At 43.3% G+C, this 22,816-nt stretch overlaps 1 protein-coding gene across 11 annotated transcripts in view; it reads right to left on the bottom strand.

Annotated features, from left to right (window-relative positions):
* The window catches only part of Cdc14b (cell division cycle 14B), an 82,051-nt gene that overhangs the window by 24,701 nt on the left and 34,534 nt on the right, over positions 1-22,816 (bottom strand). For all 11 annotated transcript variants that reach the window (XM_055598021.1, XM_055598020.1, XM_055598028.1 and 8 more), the window contains exons 4-9: positions 22,314-22,406; positions 8,496-8,572; positions 5,231-5,297; positions 4,463-4,525; positions 1,334-1,421; positions 620-850 (exon numbers count right to left, since the gene is read on the bottom strand). In XM_055598021.1, the coding sequence (XP_055453996.1) occupies positions 620-850; positions 1,334-1,421; positions 4,463-4,525; positions 5,231-5,297; positions 8,496-8,572; positions 22,314-22,406 (619 nt within the window). The remainder of the gene's footprint in view (positions 1-619; positions 851-1,333; positions 1,422-4,462; positions 4,526-5,230; positions 5,298-8,495; positions 8,573-22,313; positions 22,407-22,816) is intronic.

The following is a 22,816-nucleotide window of genomic DNA, read 5'->3' as shown; positions in this document are numbered from 1 at the left end:
AATTTTTCTTAATTGACTAGCTTGTTAACATCCCTTGTTTTCTTAATTAACTAGCTCATGTTAACGTAAAATGAACTCTACTATATTCACACAGAGTATCACCAGTCATTCATGGAACATTAGAAACTGTTACAGCTGCTGAAATATATCTTGTCATAGCTTACTCTCCACAGAGCAAGCTGCAGTAAGACCTTGCTTTACTGTTGACAACCTGAGAGGCACATTACAGACAGCTGAAGAGACATACATGTTGCAGTAAGCCAGTGCACGCTTACTCATGAAAAATTACTATACACTTCACATAATTCATTAACTCCATGAATTAAAGGTTTTTAAATGATTCTTTCTGGCCAGGAGATAGATCGACTGGTAAATGCACTTGCTGCCAAATCTGATGATACGAGTCCCATCCCTGCGGGCTACATGGCAGGAGAGAACTGAGAACTGACTGCCACAAGTTTTCTTCTGACGATGACAGTGACACACACTTGATAATGTCAGAGAAAAACCTAAATCATTCTTTGCAAACTGCAGTGCCTTGCCCTGTCACCCAAGCTGATACAGCACACGTCCATACACACGTCAGTGCACCGTCCTTTCACGCCGCCTAGCCGCTCACCTTTGCAATGCACTGCAACGGCCCCCTCCACATTCTCACAAATATCCAGAAACTCTTGGACAATTGCCTCAGCAGGGGTGCTGCCATCCGGAAAGAAAAGATCATGGTGATCGAAACCGGCATCCGTAAAGCGCTTAGCATCATACATCCTTTTATTCAGACGAATAATGGTAGTTACATTGTGAGTCTTAAAATATGGAATATAAGTCTCAGGAGAATGTTGGTGGTAACCTACATAAAGAAATGCACCACATTTTGTAAAACGCAGGAAGAAAACAACAGAAAATAGTTTCACCTGAATGTAGGTAGAAACAGTGTCTGGACTGGGGACTGATTACCAATTTGATAATAACTGTAAAAAACAAAAGTTTAAAAAGTTAACGACCAGGCAGAGCAATGTGCTCAAATAAACAAGAGTGGTTAAATCATAAAGACTGACTCGAGTTTAGCTTCGTTCTTCGGTCTCTTTCTAACCTGGGCTAAGTCAGTCCTCCATAGGCAATTCAGGAGCCCCACTCCTAGACAGTGACCAAAGCAATGCTGAGCCTCTCACAAAGCCCCAAACCTTACAGCACACCAAAAGTCAGGACTCAAAGTAGCCTCCTGCCCTACTCAGGCTCATGGATAGCTGAGAGAACAGGCCTACACTGCTGGGCGCAGCTCACTGGTCTACGCACGAGGAAAAGACTATACTGGTTCCATAGTTTCGCATACCACTTTCAAGCCTGGATCTTGAATGGGGTCCACAGAAGGCAAGAAACCGCTGTGGTATTATCCAGTTGAAATCTCCGTTTTCTGCTTTCTGTAAAATAGAGCACCACAGTTAACCTCTGAACCACATCTCCTTCCAACCCCCCTTCCCCACAGAGTTCAAAGCCATTGGCTTTAGCATGCTGGCTGCTTATTAATAAACACTAGATCAAATCTACTTTGCCATGGTTTGAGAATTCCCAAGGAATGGCTAACTTTCCTGGTGTCAATCACTTTGTTTTAAAACTGTTTATTTGCAAGGGCTGGAGAGATGGCTCAGAGGTTAAGATGGCTGTTCCTCCAAAGGTCCTGAGTTCAAATCTCAGTAACCACATCGTGGTTCAGAATCTCTATATGTGATCTGGTGCTCTTTTCTTGCCTGTAGGGCAAGAATACTATATAAATAATAATAAATAAGTAAGTAAATCACTTTTTAAAAAACACTTTTAAAAACACTTTTTTAAAAAAAAAGTGTTATTTGCTTAGGTCATTAGCCTGGAAAACACATTCTATACTCAAGAGTTGTATTTTAACTACCTGGTTATTTTATCTAAATGAATTTTTATCATAGGAAGTGAATTCCTATTATGAAAGCAAACTTTGTAGTGTGTATGAATCAAAAGAGGAAAGGAGTCAGATAAAAGCACAGTCTCCACAGAGGAGAAATAACGAAACACACATTATGTTATGTATGTGTGTGCCGAGGACAGAGGACAGCGGACAGCTTTGGGTGTCATTCTTCAGGTGCTATCTACCTTCCTTTGTTTTGAGGCAGGGTCTCACTATATAACCTTGTCTGGTCTGAAATTGCTCCATAGACTAAGATGCCCTTGAACTCAACAGAGCTCTGTCTGCCATTGCCTCCTAAGTGCTGGGATAACAAGCATGTTCTACCACACCCAGAATAACACAGACTTTTTAAAAAAGGCAATTGAGTGTGATGGAGAGAATTAGTGACAAAAGGAAAAAAATCATTAGCAATCGCAGTAACAGAAACATTGCACTTCATGTACTAATTGCCATTTTTAGCTCATAGACCTAGAAAATTTATTTTTTAAGTGTGTATGTGTGTATGGTGTACGTGTGTGTATGTTCACATGTGTGGAGGCCCAAAGTTAACATCTGATGCTCAATCACTTTCCACTTCATTATGGGAACACGGTTTCTTGCTAAAGCTGGAGCTGCCAGACTCTAACTCAGGCTGCTCACCCCAGGGACCATCTGACTCTTTCTTTTCAGTGCTGGGATTACAGGTCTTGGCCACGTATGCCTGCCTGTCTGGTTTTTATGTGGCTTTTAGGGATCCAAACTCCGGTCATCGTGTCTGTATAGCAAACACTTTACCTGTTTAGTTTTATAGGGTCAGGCGAAAAAAGGGGTGGGGGTGGACATTAGTAATTTACTTATATATGTCACTAAAGGAGATAGTTAAATATTACACTTTAGGAACAGAGTAGTATTGCAAGGAAGATACAGTTGGCAAGAGTGAACTCCTGGATATATATGCTCAGGCTTCAATTGTACTGTAGATTTTTAAAGAAAAGGTCTTTAGAATTGACAGTGAAAGCTAGTTGTGTGTGGGTATGGGGTATGAATGCATGGATGCATGTCTGAAGAGCCTCCTCTCTCTCACAATACCTACAGCAGGAGACAAAGGGCCCGCAGGCAGCAACATCGCTCATATGTTTGGAGGAAGGATGCGAGAATCAAGGATTTTGTTTTTCTTAGCATTTATGCTAAAGGTATAAAAAATATCTGCGCATCTGCCTGCCTAGATACTTTCTCAGGCTCCATCTTCTTCTTTTTTACAGAATTTTTTATTTAATTTACGTATATGAACGCTCTGTTTTCATGCACACCAGAAGAGGGAATCAGATTTCATCACAGATGGTTGTGAGCCACCACATAGTTGCTGGGAACTGACCTCAGGACCTCTGGAAGAGCAGCCAGTGCCCTTAACCACTGAGCCATCTCTCCAGCTCATGCTCCATCCAGAGCTCCTAGCAGAGCCAGAGAATTCAGTCAATAATATTCCATATTACAATATGAGCATGCATGTGTGCGTGTGTGTGTGTGTGTGTGTGCACGCGTCATGTGAGTAAGCCAGAAGTTTGACTCTCTCCACCTTTCTTTTGGAAACAAGTGTTCTCACTGAACCTGGGGCCTTCTGACTTGCCTACAAGAGCTGAGCAGTGAGCCCCAGGGATATTGCACTCTGCACCCTGCTAGGGCCAGCATTATAGGTGATTCCTGCCACACCGGGCTCTTCTTACGGTGCTATAGATCAGACTGCTCCTGCACAATAAGCACCTTATCTACTAAGCCACCTCCTAGCTCTGCTCCTGGATTTTTAGTGTGCCCCCCGCCCCAATACTGGCTGACTGATATACAGGCAGGCCATCATGCCCACCTAGTATTTTTGTGGGTTCTGGGCATTTAAACTCCATTCCTCACTGAAGCACCTCCCCAGAAGAAGAAGAGGAGGAGGAGCAGGAGGAGGAAGAAGAGAAGGAAGAGGAGAAAGAAGAAGAAGATAAGGAAGTTGTTGTTTTCCTTATTTCTTTAGGTAGGGTAAAACAGTGAAAACTTTGTGGCACACAGTGGGATTCTGAGGAGAGCATTTCTGGTAATAAGCTCTGGGTCTCACATACAGGCTGTTCCTGCATCTTAAGTGTCCCCAGCACACGCACTGGAGAAAACACAGCCGTGAAGGAGCCTAACTCTGGGAACCATTTCCAAGCATATACCCATCAAAACATTATCTGGTGAGGTGGCTTAATAGGCCAAGCACTTGCCACACAAACCTGAAGACCTGATTTGAGCCCCAGAACCCATGTAACTGTGAAGAGAACTGACCCGGCAAAGATGTGTTCTGACCCCATAAACTCACCTATACATCTCTCTCTCTCTCTCTCTCTCTCTCTCTCTCTCTCTCTCACACACACACACACACAAACACACACACTAACAATACTACTACAACAACTAAAACAACTACTAAATTAAAAGCATTATTTTGTACTCTAATATAATGTTGGTCAATGGTGCTTCAGAAAAGCGGAGAGAGACTGAAAACATTAAACCAGAACTTACTTCATAGTGTTCATATTCATCAAGGTTAAATGAGTTGAAATTAAAGAAGCCATACTGCATTGCCTAAAATCCAAAAGAAAATTTTTATGAACAAAGGTATAAACAAATGCCAATTTTCTATTAAGCACCAGGAGACAGCCTAGAAAGAACCACTGTATCCATACTGAACTTTCAGAGGTTGTGGAGTTTTGTTCTCCTGTTTGTTGCTAGGTCCCTACCCACTCTCCTAATCCTGAAACTTTCTGACAAGGCAACTGTGACCAACTTATTTATACATAAAACTTTGCAACTAACTAACTGCCTGTTGACTTCAAAGTCCAATGCCTGGAGAAAGAATTGAATCCCACAGTTACTGTGTTGTTGGTGTGGGGAACTGGACCTAGGACTGGGCATATATAAGCTGACACTCTGCCACTGGGTTCTTCTCCCCACTCCATTTACTCCAAGCAAATGCTGTATCTAGAACCAGATTTCTTAACTCTCTTACTTGTGCCTTGTCTTTGTGGTGCTGGGCTTAAGCCCGTGGCCCCTCACATGCTCAGCAACACTCATCCCACTGAATGAAAACCCCAGCCTGCCCTATCTGTAAGTGCCCTTTCCATCCCACTGATGCCCGAAAGCAATCAGAAAGTCAGAAGGAGTTGTTTATTGGTTTGGGGTCACTTAATGTTAACTGGGAATGAAATACTTCCGACCTTACACACCTCTTCTAAAGAAATTCTAACAGACCTGTATATAAGAATGCCTCATCTTCTCCAAGACACTCACCTTCTTCACTGCGTGAAAACAGTCAAGAAGTGTAATGTAGAAACTGCAGCTTCCGTAGGCAGCATCTCTGAAATCCCAAAGTGTCACTCCATTAGTGTTCCACATCACACTCACCCTGACACAGAGCCGACTAGAATTCAGAACCAACATGTTCGGCTCCAGTGATCTGTACAGCACAGTCACAAGCATTTTGCCCCTATAAGCTAGAACTTTCAATACATTAACTGTGTCATTTTTTCTAATTTTGTTTGTTTGTTGTTTTTTTGAGACAGGGTTTCTCTGTGTAGACTTAGCTGTCCTGGACTCGCTCTGTAGACCAGGCTGGCCTCGAACTCACAGAGATCAGCCTGACTCTGCCTCCCTGAGTGCTGGGATTACAGGCATGAGCCACCGTGCCCGGCTCATTCTTTAATTCTTAAGAGTCAGAATTCTGATAAAAATCTCAGGAACAAAAGCATCCAACGCTTTTGGTAGAGTCACTCCATATCTGAGCAAAACTACCTGGTAGACAGCTCCCTCAGACAGTGCACCGGCCCTATCAGCAATCGGCGGGAGAGAGTGAACTCTCAAGGACACTGCAGGGACTGTTAACTACTAGCATTAATTTAGTATGACCTACAATTAATTCTCCAACCTATTTAAAGACTTTCAATCTTGCAAAAAATGTGATGCATGATGTCTTCAAGGACAAAAATGGCTCAAGGCCTGCTCTGCTCACGACTTGCCTTGAACTATCTGAACACACATATTCGCTTCATGAACACCTTGACTTCAAGCACACCCCACTCCTCTCCACTGAGCCATCATGAATCATCCCCAATTGTTCTTTTACCTTATTCATCGGGGCAAGATCTCTCAACAAACCCAGAGCCCACCAATGACAGGCCTCAGCAGGAATTACAGTCTGGCTGCCATACCCACTCAGCATTCATGTGAGTTGTGGAGAATCTAAACTCTGGTCCCCAGGCCTGTGCAGCAAGTGCCTTATCTGCTGAGCCATCCCCTCAGCGTGACAATGGATGATTCCACACAGGTGAAGGTCACAAGCAAAGAAGCCTAAGTGATGGGAGAGGTGGCCTACGGGCGGTCTCCATGGGAGGGCGACAACCGCCCGCAATGCACAGGAGGGGACTTTGGTATGACAGCCATGTTCTAAATCCCAGAGTGTGGCAATCTCTCTCTCTTTCTCTCTCTCTCTCTCTCTCTCTCTCTCTCTCTCTCTCTCACACACACACACACACACACAACTTGGCTGTACAATGCAGATTAGTATTTTGTGCTGGGGTGCAGGCTCAGTGGTACAGGGTGCACTTGTACACTGTCCTGAGTTCACTCTATAAACACTACACTCGGACGATGCAATGTCTGTGTTTGTTAACATTAGTGGTTTTTTTTCCCAACTGTATCAAACTTTGAAAAAGGAGAAGGGACTATGAAGACTGAACAAACACTACATGGGGCAGGCACTGTCTTTTTTGGTTTTGTTTCCTCTTTCTCTCCTCTCCTTCCTTCCTTCTTTTTTGTGCATATAACCCCTACAGGTAGATACCACCATTGTTCCTATCTTCAAAGTATGAACCAAGGCTCAAGTTTGTAAAGGACACAGCAACAGCAAAACTGTTGATAACCAAAGCAAGCCATTAACAACTACATGACAGGCATAATATAACCCTAGCATTTGGCAAGTGGCAACAAAAGGATCAAAGGACAATGCAAACAAAGAGAAAAGAGACACACTCAGAAAAAGTACAACAAAACTAAGAAGAAGAGCATTGCTACAGACAACAGTAATACAAGTATACTCCTTTAGACTATTTTCTCAGTAAGACAGAGAATAAGTGATATAATGTAATAATAATCATAGGTTACAGGGTGTGGTGGGGCACAAGTTTAATCCCAGCATTCAGGAGGCATAGGAAAGGAGAGAAGAAAGAGAAAAGAAAAGGAGGGGAGGAGAGGAGAGAAGAAAGAAGAAAAGAAGGGAAAGAAAGAAAGGAGGGAGGGAAGGAGAAGAAAGAAAAGAAAGAGAGAGAGAAAGAAAGAAAGGAAGGAAGAAGAGATGGAAGGAGGGGAGGGAGGGTAGAGGAAGGAAGGAGGGAGGGAGGGAAGAAGCAAGCAAGCTTAGGCTGAGCATGGTGGCACACATCTTTAATTCCAGCATTCAGAAGGCAGAGGTCAGGAAAATCTCTTCATTTTGAGGCCAGCCTAGTTTACATAGAGACTTCCAGGACAGTAAACCCTACATAGCAAGAGCCTGTCTCAAAAATAAATAAAGATCTAATGAGAGAAAGGCAAATCAGGACTATCTGGGAAGGTTGTAGTGAGAACTGGGCTTGAGGTGCTCCATTCAAGCAGGAAGTAAGCCTGTTTGAGTTTTGGGCCCTTGTGTTGTAAACTGTGAGAATGGCAACAAGGGATTCACCCTTTGGAGAGCACGGTCATTACTGTGCTGCAATCTATACATGAGCCGGGACCACAGATAGAAGAACTGCTTCAAACCTACACAAATGCTTGCTGTTACAAGTAGAAAAAATGAGCGACTTCAGCTCAGTTCCTTCTCCCTACCCACCGCAATTCACAGAACACTTGGGATAGTCCCTGAGGCATTGCCGCAGCAATGGAAGCCCTATTTCAAGGGCTTCACTGGGCTAGCTGAGAAGGAGGTCAGAAGAAGTTAGGAAGACACCCCAGGAGTCATCTATAAGATGCCATATAGCTCGTAGCTTTTAAAACACTTTTTCCCTTTAAAAGTCTTTCAAGGCAATGGCCCTGGAGGCTGGAGGCTGGAGGCTAGGCTGCTATGCACTCACAGAGCTGCCCACTCCCACCGCCTCCGCACACTGCTGCCTGACAGGTTTTGTTGCAGGTGGCTCTCCATTAGGAGCCACACCCACTACCTCTGCTTGCTGAGCTCCAGGAGGAAAAGGGGTCAAGGGATGAACCAGGAAGTTCCTCCTGCTGAGAAGGGACTGAATACAGAAACTCCTTGGTCAGTTGCACAGGAGCTTGGGGTAGTGATGGGCACAGTCCCACCAGGACCCTCCTGACCACATCACAGCTTGGTTGCCAGCCAAGGGAGACCTGCTCCACCCTACATTTCAGCTGCATCACTCTCAAGATGCTTGGATCTGTGGCGTCACACCACTTAACAGGCCTTCCTGCCAGGCCTTCATTTTCTGTGTCCCTCCTCCCCAAGAATTACCACTAAAAGGTTTCCTGGTAAGGCTCTGATCCAATGCATATACCAGACCATCTATACATTTACCTGAAAGGGATATAGGCTGTATCTCCAAAGATTAATGTTCTATATGCATCTTCTGGAGTCCTCCCCAAATATATAACCTATATTTGGAAAGAAAAGGGCATTTTACTTCTAAATGTCACAGCTGTTACCAAGAAGCCATTTTCACACAAACTCTTAGCCAAATGGCAGAACCAAGTTCTCAGGCTCCCAGAGTGCTATGAGAGGGTTACTTGTCTGTCTCAACCTGCAGAGGTTCCTCCTCTCCACACCAACCTCAGCAAACCAACACTGCAACCACCTGTGCTAACAAGTGAAGAATTTTAAGAGCGCATTTTCCAGATTCAGGTGTTTGAGCACCATGTATATGTGCACATGTGTATGCGTGTATGTTTATATGTACACACACAAACATCCTGCAGTAACAATGCTCAGGCTCTGTGAGTAGATCGCATCTTTACATGTGACGTACAGTGTGCTTGTCTTGAAAGAATTTTAAAGGAAAATATATGTATATATTTGTATACATACATATATAGCAGATAGTGCTATGGATTGAGTGCACTGCCTCACATCTCCTTTCCTTTCTTCCTTTTTGTTGAGACAAGAGTTCTCATGCGCTGTGCAAGTAGCCCTGGCTGACCTAAAACTCACTGTATAGACTGGGTTTACCTTGACCTCAGAGATCCACCTACCCCAGGAATGAATGCTCTGCCACACCTGGCCACCCCCGTTTTTGACAGTTGTGGTTCATTCTGGGATACCTTGATTGTGGCCTGAAGTCTTTTCCTCAACTATACTGCTGAGGCTTTTCACTTGAGAGCTTCATTCACCTGCATCAGAAGGAGTCGCTGGTTTTCTCCCCAACCACCACCTGCTACCACTGAATGCACGGTGTCCCCAACTCCCATGAAGGAACCAGGAACCCACATGCATTCGCTTAGACACATATGAAGACCAAAACAAAACTAAATTCCAAAGTTTATCTATGGAACATTGATTTTAAATTACAATAGTAAAATATCGAATCTAGGTTAGAAGTGTACTTCAGCATCAGGGCACAGGTTCAGCAATGCACAAGACACTGAGTTTGATCCCCAGAACCAAGACAGCATAAAAGGGGGGAGGGGGAGAATTACTAAATTAATCTAAGTTAATTATAAGCTCTTTTTTTTTGTTTGTTTGTTTGGTTGGTTGGTTTGATTTTTTTTGAGACAGGGTTTTTCTGTGTAGCCTTGGCTGTCCTGGAACCTGCTCTGTAGATCAGGTTGGCCTCAGAGTCAGAAAACTCCCCATTCTTGGGATTAAAGCCATGGGCCACCACCACCAGGCTACAAGCTTCTTAGCTCCAGTGCTTAATACTGTGTGTGGAAGCTGTTTGCACAGCTGGAAGCACCTCCTGGTCCACGCATAAATGGACAGACTCCAAGGCTCTGTCTGTTGTGTTGAACCCAATGTGCATACTTACAGAAGGAAAACTTAAAACACTTCATAGTAGCTGCTTTAAATGTAAGCCTATCATTGGAGTAAAAGCAATTATTAAAAAAATAGTAACAAAGTATTTTTTTTAAATAGTTAACAGGCAAGGTGGTGAGTGCTTTTAATCCCTGTATTCAGAAGGCAGAGACAAGTGGACCTCTGAGTTCAAGGCCAGCCTGGACTATGTAGCATGTTCCAAGACAGCCAGGGCTACACAGAGAAACTTCGTCCCGAAACAAAACAAATAAAACAAGGATTAAAAGACCACAGTTGGGGTTCCTTGGAGATGGGATCACTATGCAAATGCAAGGACTCCAAGTCAGATCCCCAGGACCCATGGAAAAGATGGTCATAGTAGTGCAGGTCTCTAACCCCAAGTGTGCTGGGGTGCAAAAGACAGGCAGATGCCTGAAGTTCAGTGGTCAGATTGATGGGCCTCAGGGTCAGTGAGAAATCCTGCCTTAAAAAATGAGGTGGAAAATAACGGAGAAGACACATGTCTACCTTTGGTCTCCATACATATGTGCATGAACGCATGCATACACACACACACACACACACACACACACACACACACACACGGAACAAATAAATGTAACAAGAGTCTTTTAAACATAAAGCTAGATGTCAGAACTAATGATAAAAGTCTGACAGCTCCCAGAGGATGCTTTTTGCTTTAACAGCTATAAGCGACTGCTTTCCCAGTGTCTGGACTGCTTCTTAAAAGACCACAAACTGCAGCTGTGGTGGTTCATCGCCACTGTCAACTTGGTTGAGTTTGTAATCATCCAGAAGGCACTCCTCTGGGAGTGTCTGAAGGAACTTCCAGAGAGGTTTAGCTAAAGATATAAAAGACATGCCCTCTCAAGGGCTGAAGTTTTAGATGGGGACTAGGCAAGATTCCATGTTCCCTGTGTCCTTGTCAGCTGAGAAGTGAGGAATCCCAGCCACATCCTTCTACACGAACTACATCAAGATGGGCTGAGCTCTCTTCAACCATGAGCCAATATAAATCTTTCTATCATTATGTTGTTCTTGATAGGTATTTTGTCACCACACCAGGAAAATAACACACTAATTAACAGAATGCTCAAATATTTACTTATCCTCAGGGGCATTACAAAAGGGTCCAGCAAAATGTCAATCAATTCTAAGAACAAAGAAATGTGTTCCCTGACTGTCCTGGAACTCAGTCTGTAGACCAGGCTGATCTTGAACTCAAGGGATCCACCTGCCTCTGCCTCCTGAGGCTGGGAGAAAGGGAACCTAATCAAGTCTTCAAGCACAACAAACCTTTCTCAGGAATATCATTTATACTCTCACTGAACTCCCCTTACTCAACAACACCTACCCGCCCTCCCCAAGACAGGGTTTCTCTGTGAAGCCTTAGCTGTCCTGGACTCACCTTGTAGACCAGACTGGCCTCAAAGCCACAGCACTCTGCATGCCTCTGCCTCCTTGAGGACTGGGACAAAAAACTAACGATACCACGCCCAGCTTTTTCTTTTTTTTTTTGATAGGCGAGATTATATGCATTTGTTTCTTTTTGCTCAGTTGTGGATGTGGTAAGTTCCTACCTTGACTTCCCCTAAGTAATGGACTGTGACTTGCAATTGTAAGCCAAATAGCTGCCCTTCCAATCCTAACCTGCTTGTGGAGATATTTTATCACAGCAACACATGAAACTAGACCACCCTTATAATCTCCAGGGGTCCCTTGCTAAGACTGACCTGGAACAGCATCCACAGGCCGTATATTAAAGTTTGCTCCTCAGCTTGCTGCCACGGAGAGGGGGGTGAAAGGGTTTAGGTCACTGGAGTGTCCTTAAAGAAGACTTTGGGACTCTGCAGTTTCTTCTTTCAATTGCTGAACAGACAAGAAGCAGCTTGTTACACAAGCTCCACTGTGACTCCCCACCCCCATCACAGGCCTCAAAGCCCCAGTACAAACTGACCACAGGCGTCACAGGCATCAACGTAAAACCACACTCAGTCACGACGCCCTCCTTATTGCAAGGTATGATCGCAGGAGTGTTACAGTACTGTAAAACTGCCTAACACCAGATAACCCTAACAAAGTCTTGTCTTTTCTCCATTGTTTAAAAAACCTCTAACACCAAACCCAAAACCAAATTTAAAAACCCTTCGGGATGCCACTGCTCCCTGTGAATTGCCTGGTAATTGGTACACGAAACAGCAAGTAGCAAGAGAAAAGTGACTTCAAAACACATTTCCTATGACATGTACTTTGTAGAGTTTGAACCTGCAGGTGTTAAACTAGGCTGCATCATGAAATTTGCTACCTAAACAAAACCTGGGGGATGCCCTACAGGCGTGTCTTAACAAAGAAATAAAATCTATCAAAATCAGATTTTCATTGCCTTGTCACTGTTTTGGATTGTTTATAAGTTTTAAAAAATCCCAAAATGTTCAATTTTACCAACGAAGACTCTAGAACCAAATATTTCTCTGCTCAGGGAGGCAGAGAAAGCATCCAGCTGATTGTCCTACTCAGCCAACGTCCCAGAAGAAAAAGGCCAAAAAGCCGAAAGCCAAAAGCCCAAGGCCAAAGCTTGCTAGCTGAGCTGACAAACATCCCAGGAGGAGAAGGCCTGCTACCTCACCCAACAGCCCAGGAGGAAAAACCAAAGGTTTCTTTTACTTTTCCATGCTGTCTTAAATACACTTAATCTCAAAGTCCCTCCTACTCCTTCATCCATGTCAGTGGTTTCTTGCTCTGCCTCTTGACCTAGGGTTAACTTTATTAAATTCTGTGTACAGAAAGCTCTAGGATTAAAGTTGTGTGCTAGGGCTGAGCCACACCATAATTACCTGTTTATAATAAACAGGAAGTTTATGTGGTAGGGCTGAACCACACCAAACAAGAAACAGGTTTTTACAGTTCACAATCTCAAGGTTCAAAATGGGATCAAGTATCCTACAACATTGGATACTGGTCCTATTGGCTGCAACAGTAAAGGACAAGATCAGAGTTGAGAACTTCAACACTTATGTGACTGCCACTGCAATCTTGGAGTTCTTCATCCCACAGACTGCAACTTCGCAGTGGCCTTCTAGAAGATACATGGTTTTGGCTATGGGGTAGGAGGCCACAGGTTTATAGCTGAAAAAATACAATTTTATGCTAGACTTTGCTTCAATTTGCAACTGTGTTAGATCTCCACTACTGTGAGAAAATACCTAGGATTCTTAATCATCCTATACAGAAAATAAAAAGGTTTATTTTGGTTCAATCTGGGAAGGTTTAACCCATCTGCGTCATTTGACATTTTTGTGGTAAAAGCCTTGTTGATTATGTGTGATAATCCCAAAGCAATAGAAAACTGATGATTCCACCCATCTTTTGAGTCGTGCCAGAGACTCATGGCCATGTTGACTAACGTAGGAAAAGGCAACATTTTTCTTTCAAATGGACAGTTAGCATTTTTTCAGGTAATAAGAGGGTGATAATCATAGCTACTATTTCATTGCAACTGCTTATTGATTGATTGATTGATTGATTGATTGATAGGGATTCACCAGGTAGCCCTGTGGTTGGCCTCAGAGATCTTCCTGCCTCCATCTCCTGTCTGTTGAGATAAAGGCACCTTGGGTCACTGCAAGTTTTATTAGTGATCAGATCAGACATCACACTAATAAAACTCCTAATTGCATAAGACACTTCAGACAAGAGAGCTCCTGAAGGTTACAGGAGTTATAATAAACAGAACTGTCAAGAAGAGGAAGAGGAAGAGGAAGAGGAAGAAGAAGAAGAAGAAGAAAGAAAAGAAGGAAAGAAAGAAAGAAAGAAAGAAACAAAGAAAGAAAGGAAGGAAGGAAGAAGCAGCAGAAGAAGACAACCCTCCAAGACATTGTATTCCTTAATAAATATGTAAAACCAGAGCACCTGGAAGTCAACAGGGTGAAGGAGCTGGAGTTCCTGTGTATCCATGTACAAATGTGCCTATACATAACCAAACAAGTCAAACAAAATCCAGAGAGCCCTCTTTCAGAATTCCTCTATGCATCCCAAGACCATCCTCACTATACAAAACTATCTAAGTTTTTACTCAAACATCAATTTAAGGAAACTCTTATCCCACGAAGACTGTAGCTCCTTGGTTTCTTTAAATATCAAAATGGTAATGTCCTGCTTTTCTTCTAAACTTCAAAACAAAATAGCCTTTAATGCATTAATATTTGTGGGTTAGTCTTAGAACACAAGTTTAATTCAAAGAACAGAACAATGCAGCATTTTTCCCCCATGCATGGGAGGTAGGAGGGGGGAACTCCAGATTCCCAATGGTGAACTTTAAAAAAGTGTAGTTTGAAATCTGTTTGGGGAATGACCATACAAACATAATTAAGACTTAACCAGATAAGCTGAAAGCAACTTTGAGTTTTAATTCTGGTTATCTGGACACAAGAAATGCCTTGGCAAATTCTTTCAGGGTATTTATATCAGATGCTTTGTACACCGAATGCCCACTTGAATGTCATGATGCTATTTTGAAGCCAAGAAACAGATGATTACCAAGAGAAAGATTAGACACTATGACAGATTCCAAGACAGTCCCAAAGAATCTCAGCTCCTTGTATTCCCACTTTCAACTTGCCCTCTCTTACAGAAACAGGGACAATATGTGCACTATCAGAAATTACAGAAATGAGTGTAGAGCTAGAGAGATGACTCGGTGGTTAGGAGCACCAGCTGCTCTTACAGAGGGGCTTTTTTTACTCCCAACATATACACAGTGGCTCACAATGGTCTTGTAAATCCAGGTCCAGGGCGTCTGACACCGTCTTCTGGCCTCCATGGGCACACATGCCATGCACAGGCGCACATGCAAAGCACCCACACACATAACAAATAAATATACGTAAACACGTAAAAGAGGGGGAAAATGAACTGGCAGAGTGGGGCTTTTGGGATTAGGGCATAGAGAATGTGACTCCGCCTTGCTTTTCCTGAGATCCCTCATGCTGGCTCAAGCAAACTGTCATCTTGGGGCAATCGGGACCAGATCACGGTGAGGAGCACCTGCTGCCAAGTTCAATAGTGACTTGTCAGGGGTGTGAATGAGCCACCTCTAGACAAGACCAGGAGACTGGAAACCCAACCCACATGGCTAAGAGCTGCAACTCCCTACTTCTAACCTAAGGAAACTTGAGAATACTTGGTGGAGGTGGAGTTTGTGCCCAGCAGGCACAATGTCCTGGCTTCTGTACCCAGCACCACATAAAATAAGATATGGCAATTTTAAGAGCAGCCTGAGCTACATGAGACCCTTAAATCAATAAAAGCAGGTCACTCACGGCCATATTAAGTCGGTGACTTAGGCAGCAGTAGGTTACACAGTAGCACACCCGGGAGTAAGGAAGTAGCACAGTTTATAAAACCAATTAAACAAAACTGCAAAGTCACATGACCAGTGAAGACTTGTGATGTGACCAGTCATAATTTTTATTTAGCAGCAGAAATTCCAAAGGAAGAATTAAGCACTTTGTAGCAGAGAGGGTGCTTGCCACAGAGCCTGACACCCTGGCTTTTACCCCTGGTATTCACAAAGGGGAGGGAACTGAAGCCCCAAAGTTGCTGTTTGACTTCCATTCGTACACAAATACAGACATGTAAAACAAACACACATAACTATAAAGTATTGTAGGAAATACTTAAGACAGTAGGATTTTACAAGGTCCTTGTACAAGGTCCTTTTTAAATCACTGAAAACAGAGTGGGGAGTGAGAGGTGGGCGTGGTACTGTGTGTGAGAGAAAGAGGGAGAGGAAGAGAGAGAGAGAGAGAGTGAGAGAAGAAAGAGAGAAAGGCAGACAAACAGGAACTGTGGTCCCAGCTATTTGGAAGTTGAGGCCAGAGGCATAAGGCCAGGAACACAAAGCCTGCTTGAGTGGCATGCCTCTGGTACAAACAAACAAAAGCCACAGGGGTCCCTTCTAGACCATCTCAGTACATCCTTTTTTTTTTTTTTTTTAATCGTTGAATACAAGTTCTGGGTCCTGTGTGAGGACCTGTGACCCTGGAATACTGGAAGGTGCCCCTAAGTGACTCAGCGACCTAGAAAAGCATCCCTACTCGGTCATACATGGCTTTAATTCTGACAAGCCTGGCCTCCAGCAACGAAAACCCAACTAAACATGTGCTTCGCATTTGTGTTCTTATACACACTTTGAAGCTTCATCCGCACACTCGGGGCTCTGATAATTCGTCAAGACCAGGTATCCCACCGGTCACTGACTGCGCCAGCTTGACAAAAGGCATTTGGATCCCAACAACAAACACAGCCACAAGAGAAATCAATAAACTATTTGCAAATGTTCTTTATGTAGAAAATGTCACAATGTTTTCAGCCTTTAAAAGCTCCTGTAACTATTTTCACATGTCAGACAGATGACACAGTCCTTCCTGTGCCAAAAATTTGACTGAGCATAAAACAAAACAAAACTCTCTCCAAATCACCATAGTATGTGCACAAAATCAATATTTAGCTACTAAAAGGTAGGCAGAATACATATTAACTCACAGATCTACATAAATAAACGACAAAAATTCCACATTTTTTTCTTTGTGTGTGTGTGTGTGTGTGTGTGTGTGTGTGTGTGTGTGTGTGTGTACACGTGGAAGCCGGGAGACAGCCTCAAGTGTTACCTTCACGAAGGTAGTCCACCTTCTCTAAAACAGGGTCTCTCACTGTCCTGAAGTTCAGCTGGGCTTGAGTTGTGACTCTCCCATCTCCAAGCCTCCAGCACTGAGATTTCAAGTGCCTACAGCCACGCTGAGCTTTTTTATATGGGTTCTGGGAATCAAATCAGATCCTCAAGTATCTTAGCAACTGAGCCCTGCCCCCTAACTCACTTTTAAAAATTAATCAGATGGTAGTGGGCATGGTGGCCCAGGCCTGTTATCTCGGTCCTAGGACAGCTCAAGCACGAGGATTCAGTCTGAAATCAACCTGAGCTGCAAAGCTCTGCCCTGCTTTAAAGAAAACAAAAAATAAAAACATCAGCTGACCTTCCTTACCTTTCAATAGCTTTAGCTTTGTGAATTACTTTTACTAATATTGCAGTTGTCCTTTTTAGATATGTCCAGACTATCAAATGCCTCATTACCAGCTGGGTATAATATCACACGCCTTTAGTCCCAGCATTTTGGAGATAGAGACAGGCAGATCTCTGAGTTCAAGGCCAGCCTGTTCTACAAAGTGAGTTCTTAGACATCTAGGGCTGTTACACAGAAAACCCTGCCACCAAAAACCAAACAAACAATGAGATAATTGTTAATAAAAATGAGTGAGCTGGCCTTGAGTGAAAGCCCTGCACACTGCTACAATTTAAAAAAAGAAAAGAAAAAAGAAAAACTCTTAATTCTTTTCCCATTTTTTTTTTCAATAATTTCATACATGTATAAAAATTTTTTAGTCATCTTGGCTTTGTTGTTGTTTTTAGAGGCAGAATCTCACCCTGGCTTACCTGAAACTTGCTATGTAGACCAAGCTAGACTCAAACTAGAAAAAATTGCCCTGCCCCAGCCTCCCCAGCACTGGAGTTAAAGGCTTGTGCCACCATGCCCAGCCCATTTTGAACTTCGTTGTTGTTTTGTTTTTCAACATATAGTCACATGTAGCCTAAGCTGAACTCTCCATCCTCCTGCCTCCAGCTCCCAAGTGTTAAGGATTATAAGCATGTATGTCACATCAGGGTTATTCAGTATTTGAAATCAAACCCAAGGCTTGCTGCAAGCTAGCCAAGCACTCTCCAATTGAACTATATCCCTTGGCCCATGATCTCAATTTTAAAACATGGGATGGGGGTGGAGGGCTACAATCATTTAAAAATACTCCGTGGGTTACATAATCCTTGTCGTCTGATCTTCTCCAAAGGAGGCCACTGCTCTGCCCTTGTTTATAGACAAGAAACCATCCTGTGTAAAACCAGGACTAAAATGAAGATAACAGCAAATCTGCAGATAAGCATATCTGCAAACAAAAATCAGGCATGGTGAAAGAGTCAAAGGTAACAGCACTCAGCCAACATGCCAGGGACCACAGTGTCTGCGGTACTTACTGGAGAGAACCAGAAATAAGCCTGACAAGCTGGGAGCAGTAACTGCCTCCAGCCTGGAGCCACTGAAATGTTGTACCTATGTCTTCTGCCTGTGGGCCTAGCTGCTATGTTTACATAGCCTGGTTGTGCTCTCTGCCTTTCAGAACACCCAGGACAGAGGTTTACCCAGGAGAGTATTTACAGAGCCCATAACCATTCCGCCTGGCTTTACCCTATGGTCTCCATTGCACCATCAGCACTGAATGCAATCTGACCCTCAGCCTCCAGATACCTCAGCGTACTGCCCTGTCCAGTTGCTTTGCCCTGACTCAAAGTCCAAAACAATGAATTCCCTTAAAAAGTGAACCAGAGGTCCAAAAGTTCACCATCAAATAAAGTCCTAAGGTTCTCAGCTTGATTGCTAAGGCAATCTCGGACTGTGGGATTCTACACAGACTGCTGAGCTAATATATTCTCAGAAGTAATTAGTACCATAGTTTTCCATATGAATGCTTACAAGGTAAGCCATTCTAAGGTCTATAAAAACTGCTTTAAAAAAATAGTTATAAATGCTTACCAGGAAACCTACAATTAGTTCTCCCATAGTAAAGTACTGACCATGGAGGAGAGCAAACATGCAAGCTACACTGCGCACAGTCTGCTGTGTCATGGAGTCTACCTTGGAGGCTTTGTGTTTATTTCTTACAGAGAAAAATGTTAGAAGTCCTGCCCTCGGAGTATGTGGAACCTGAGGAAGGGGTGATGAAGCCTGTAGAAAAGCTTAACAGGAGAATGTAACCACAGATAATAACCAGTAAGACATAATGGTACTGTTTTTTAATTTAAAAGGCAGACTTCAAGACAGCAAGATAGCTTGCCACCAAGGCTGGGGCAAGCGGGGGAAGAAGGTGATGGACGGTTTCTGCAAGTTGTCCTCTGACTGCCAAACATGTAGCATGATACGCACAAGCACACAAATAAGATACATAAATGTAGTTCAATGGTAGAGCACCCAAACAGCATGCATTAAGGCCTAGGTTGAATCCCAAATTAAAAGAAAAAAGCAAAACAAAAAATGGGGCCTGGAAGGATGGCTCAGTGTTTAAGAAAGTTTGCTGCTCTTCCAAAGAACCCAAGTTCAAGTCCCAGCACCCATATAATAGGCAGCTCACAACCACCTGTAACTCCAGCTCCAGGGGGTCTGACACCCTCTACTGACTTCTGAAGGTACAGCGCATATATATGGAGTACATACATACCGGTAGGCAGGCAAGTACCCATGTACAAAATATGTATTTGCACAAATAGCAAATGCTATTCACTTTACCTTTTCCTTAAGAAATTTGGCTTCTAGCTGACCAAAGCGTCTTGGAAGGATGAAGGCTTTTTTAAAAAGATAGATAGATAGATAGATAGATAGATAGATAGATAGATAGATAGATAAGCAAGCAAATAAATAGTTAAATGGAAGTACTGCTATGTGTAAATGTGCGTATATATGTTTATATGTATGTGTGTGCATGTGAACTGTATGTATGCAAATATATGTGCACATATGTGTGTATATGTACACAAATGTGTGTATGAGTTAAGTGAGCATGAGTGTGTGGGCACACATCTGCCCACATATATGCAGAGGCCAGAGGAAGACATCAGGTGCCTTCCTTTACTGCTCTCTAACTCACTCCCTTGAGCCAAGGTCTCTCACTGAACTGGAAGCTCACTTGTCCCCACTCCTCAGAGCTAGGGCTACAGGCCCATGTAGTTGTGCTCCATCTTTTCACATGGGTGCTGAAGACACGAATGCAGAGCCTCAGCCATGCACAGCAAGCACTTCAACCTACTGCTCTATCTCCTCAGCCCCTCTTTGCTCTGTTTCTCTCTCTCTCTCTGTCTCTCTCTCTCTCTCTCTCTCTCTCTCTTTCCACTACAATGCTGGAGTTGGTATTCAGAGCTCCTTGAATGCTAGGTCAAGTGTTCAACCTACCACTGAATTGAAAAATATTTCCATACATTTGGTTTGTTTCAGCACTACTGCTCAAGCTTTACTAGCTCTGAACTTTTCACAGCTCCAGAAAAAGTTATCAAGACTTCAGTTCACAGGGGTTAGCAGTCATCTCTACAAGACTTTAGCCAGAAAACTAATGACTTCAAACAAAAGAAGCCTTGCTCACTTAGGTGTTTTATCTTTTTAAGTGTCTTTATGTCAACACTCTTTCCTATTATTAATAACTTTCTTTTATTGGAAGCCTTTCTCCTGCTACCCCACCAAGCATCAGAACCACTCCAAAATCCCCCATTAATCCTCCCATCGTGGCCTGAAAGACACCCTTCATAGCCACACACTTCAATCTTCCCACAGACTGGCTTCTCCCGGTGGATATCCAAATCTACCCAGCTTGCCCTGGTGTTTTACTTAGGGTTTCTATTGCTGTGTCAAAAACAACATGACGAAAAAAAGCAAGCTTGGGAGAAGAGGTATATTTGGCAGTATTTATCAGTGAACTCAAGGAACAGGAATCTGGAAGCAGAAGCTGATGCAAAGACTATGTGGGGTGGATGGCTGCTTACTGGGTTGCTTTACATGGCTTGCTCAACCTGCTTTCTGAGGATTGAGGACTACCAGCCCAGGGATGGCTTGAGCCACAAGGGTCTGGGTTCTCCTCCACTGATCACTAATTGATAAAATGGCTTACAGCTGGATCTTAATGAGGCATTTCCTCAACTGAGGCTCCTTCCTCTCTGATGACTCTAGCTTGTGTCAAATGGACACACAAAACCAGCCAGTACACCTGGCAAATTCTCAACAAGGAATCAGAATTGATATGCAAAGACAAACCTCTCAAAATAAATCTGAATCCAGATATATTACCTATGAAAACACAAAAACAAAACTAAACTTCTGTGTGCCCAAATACAACCATTAACAAAGTCAAAGGTGCATCAAAGTGGGATCAGACACATCAAGACACATCTTTCTCACTGTTAGGAAACACCAGCCATGGGCTAGGTATACAGCTTGAAGTTACAATACCTGACTAGAAGCTGGAGGCCGAGTTTATTCCACAGAACCAAACAAAGACAGTAAGAATGAGCAGGCGGTGGCAGTGGTGCAGCCTTTAATCCCAAGCACTCAGGAGGCTGAGGCAGAGGCAGACGTACCTCTCTGAGTTCAAGGCCAGACTGGTCTACAAATGAAGCCCAGGACAGTCAGGGTTATTACACAGAGAAACCCAGTCTTGAAAAAATAAAATAAATCCACAGCAAGAACAACTGCATACTTAAAAAATTATCCAGTGCTTTCTTTCTGGTTTTAACCCTGTGATTACACAATACCCTAACCATTTTCTGAGACGTTCTCTACCCTGAAGCTGCAGCAGCTGGCACCACACAATGTGGCCACTAGAGCTTCACCGGACAGGGGAAAAGTGACCAATCCAGAAGCAAGCCTGGCTGAGAATTCATGTATATATGGACCCTGTCCCTGAGATACAACTGTCCTGGCCATGCAGACTTTCTCTTGGACAATCTGTAGAGAAGACCTCACAATCAGCTTGGAAGTTTTGCTGTCACACCAACAACTGATTCTCCAGGTTGTCATTAGTCATGGATCCTGAAAATCATGAGCCAGTGAAGCTGCTCAGCAGATAAAGGTCTTTGCCACCAAGCATTATGACCTGCCTGGTAGCAGGCGAGAGCCGACTCCAGAGAGATGTCTTCTGACCCACACACGTGTGCCAAAGCACGTGTGTGTTCTCTCTTGTGCTCTGTCTGTCTCTCTCACTCTCTCTCTCTCTCTCACACACACACACACACTCACTCTTTAAAAATAGCTAATTTCGCTGCATGATTTTTTTTTCCTGCAAATTCTTAAAAAAAAAAAAAAAAAAGACAGGGTTTCTCTGTGCAGCCTTGGGTGTCCTGGACTTACTTTTGTAGACCAGGTTGGCCTTGAACACACAGAGATCCGACTGCCTCTGCTTCCCTGAGTGCTGGGTTAATAGGCGGGTACCACCTTACCTAGCTGAATAACAACTTTTTCATAGTAATTGTCAAAAACTTTAATAAAAAAACATGTTTAAGCCCTAGGTTCACAGTAACACTGAGTAGTGACTCACACACCCTCCCAACACAACACGAGCATAACTTTCCCTGGGTGAATGGTTTTCATAAGCAAACAAACATTCCCCTCTGGAAACAAACCAAAACAGCATCTCAGGAAAGAGTAGTTTCAAATGCCAACTCTGACTGTGAAGCAGCACAGCTGTGCGCAGTGCTGGGCCCTCAGCGGCAGTGACACTCACCATATAACATCCAACAAGAAAGGCAGCATTCGCTTGTTTTCTCTGATCAGTGCCAGTAAAATGGATAATTTTCTTCCTCAGCATTGTAATGGACTGCATCAAAACAAACTGTCGTTAGTATTTTCTTGATCACTTCAAGTTTTCTAAAATTTTACTTTGTGACAAATTCTCTATCTTACACGCATAAACAATCTAGATGTGAAAACCTCTAAGAAGAACAACACTGATGTGCTGAAATGAGAACTGTGACATCAGAGTGACTTAAAATGAAAGGGAGAATGGGAAGTGTGATATATACCTAACGTCATATACCTAAAGACAGGCCAATCCTTGGGTCATTTCAGAAAGCTATGAATGGAGCTTTTCACATTAAGAACAAGCTATGGATAGAACTTTAACATTAAGAACAAAGACTGACGAAGCCAGAGCCTGTGGGGACTAATGTTCTCACTGGAGGCCACTGTCACTCAAGAATGACCTGTTTTTTCTGAGATGTAAGATCA

Source organism: Psammomys obesus, unplaced genomic scaffold (genome assembly GCF_907164565.1).
Source record: "Psammomys obesus unplaced genomic scaffold, mPsaObe1.curated_primary_1811, whole genome shotgun sequence".
NCBI lineage: Eukaryota > Metazoa > Chordata > Mammalia > Rodentia > Muridae > Psammomys > Psammomys obesus.
Note: the sequence above shows the minus strand (reverse complement) of the source record. Positions and strands in the feature narration are given on the sequence as shown.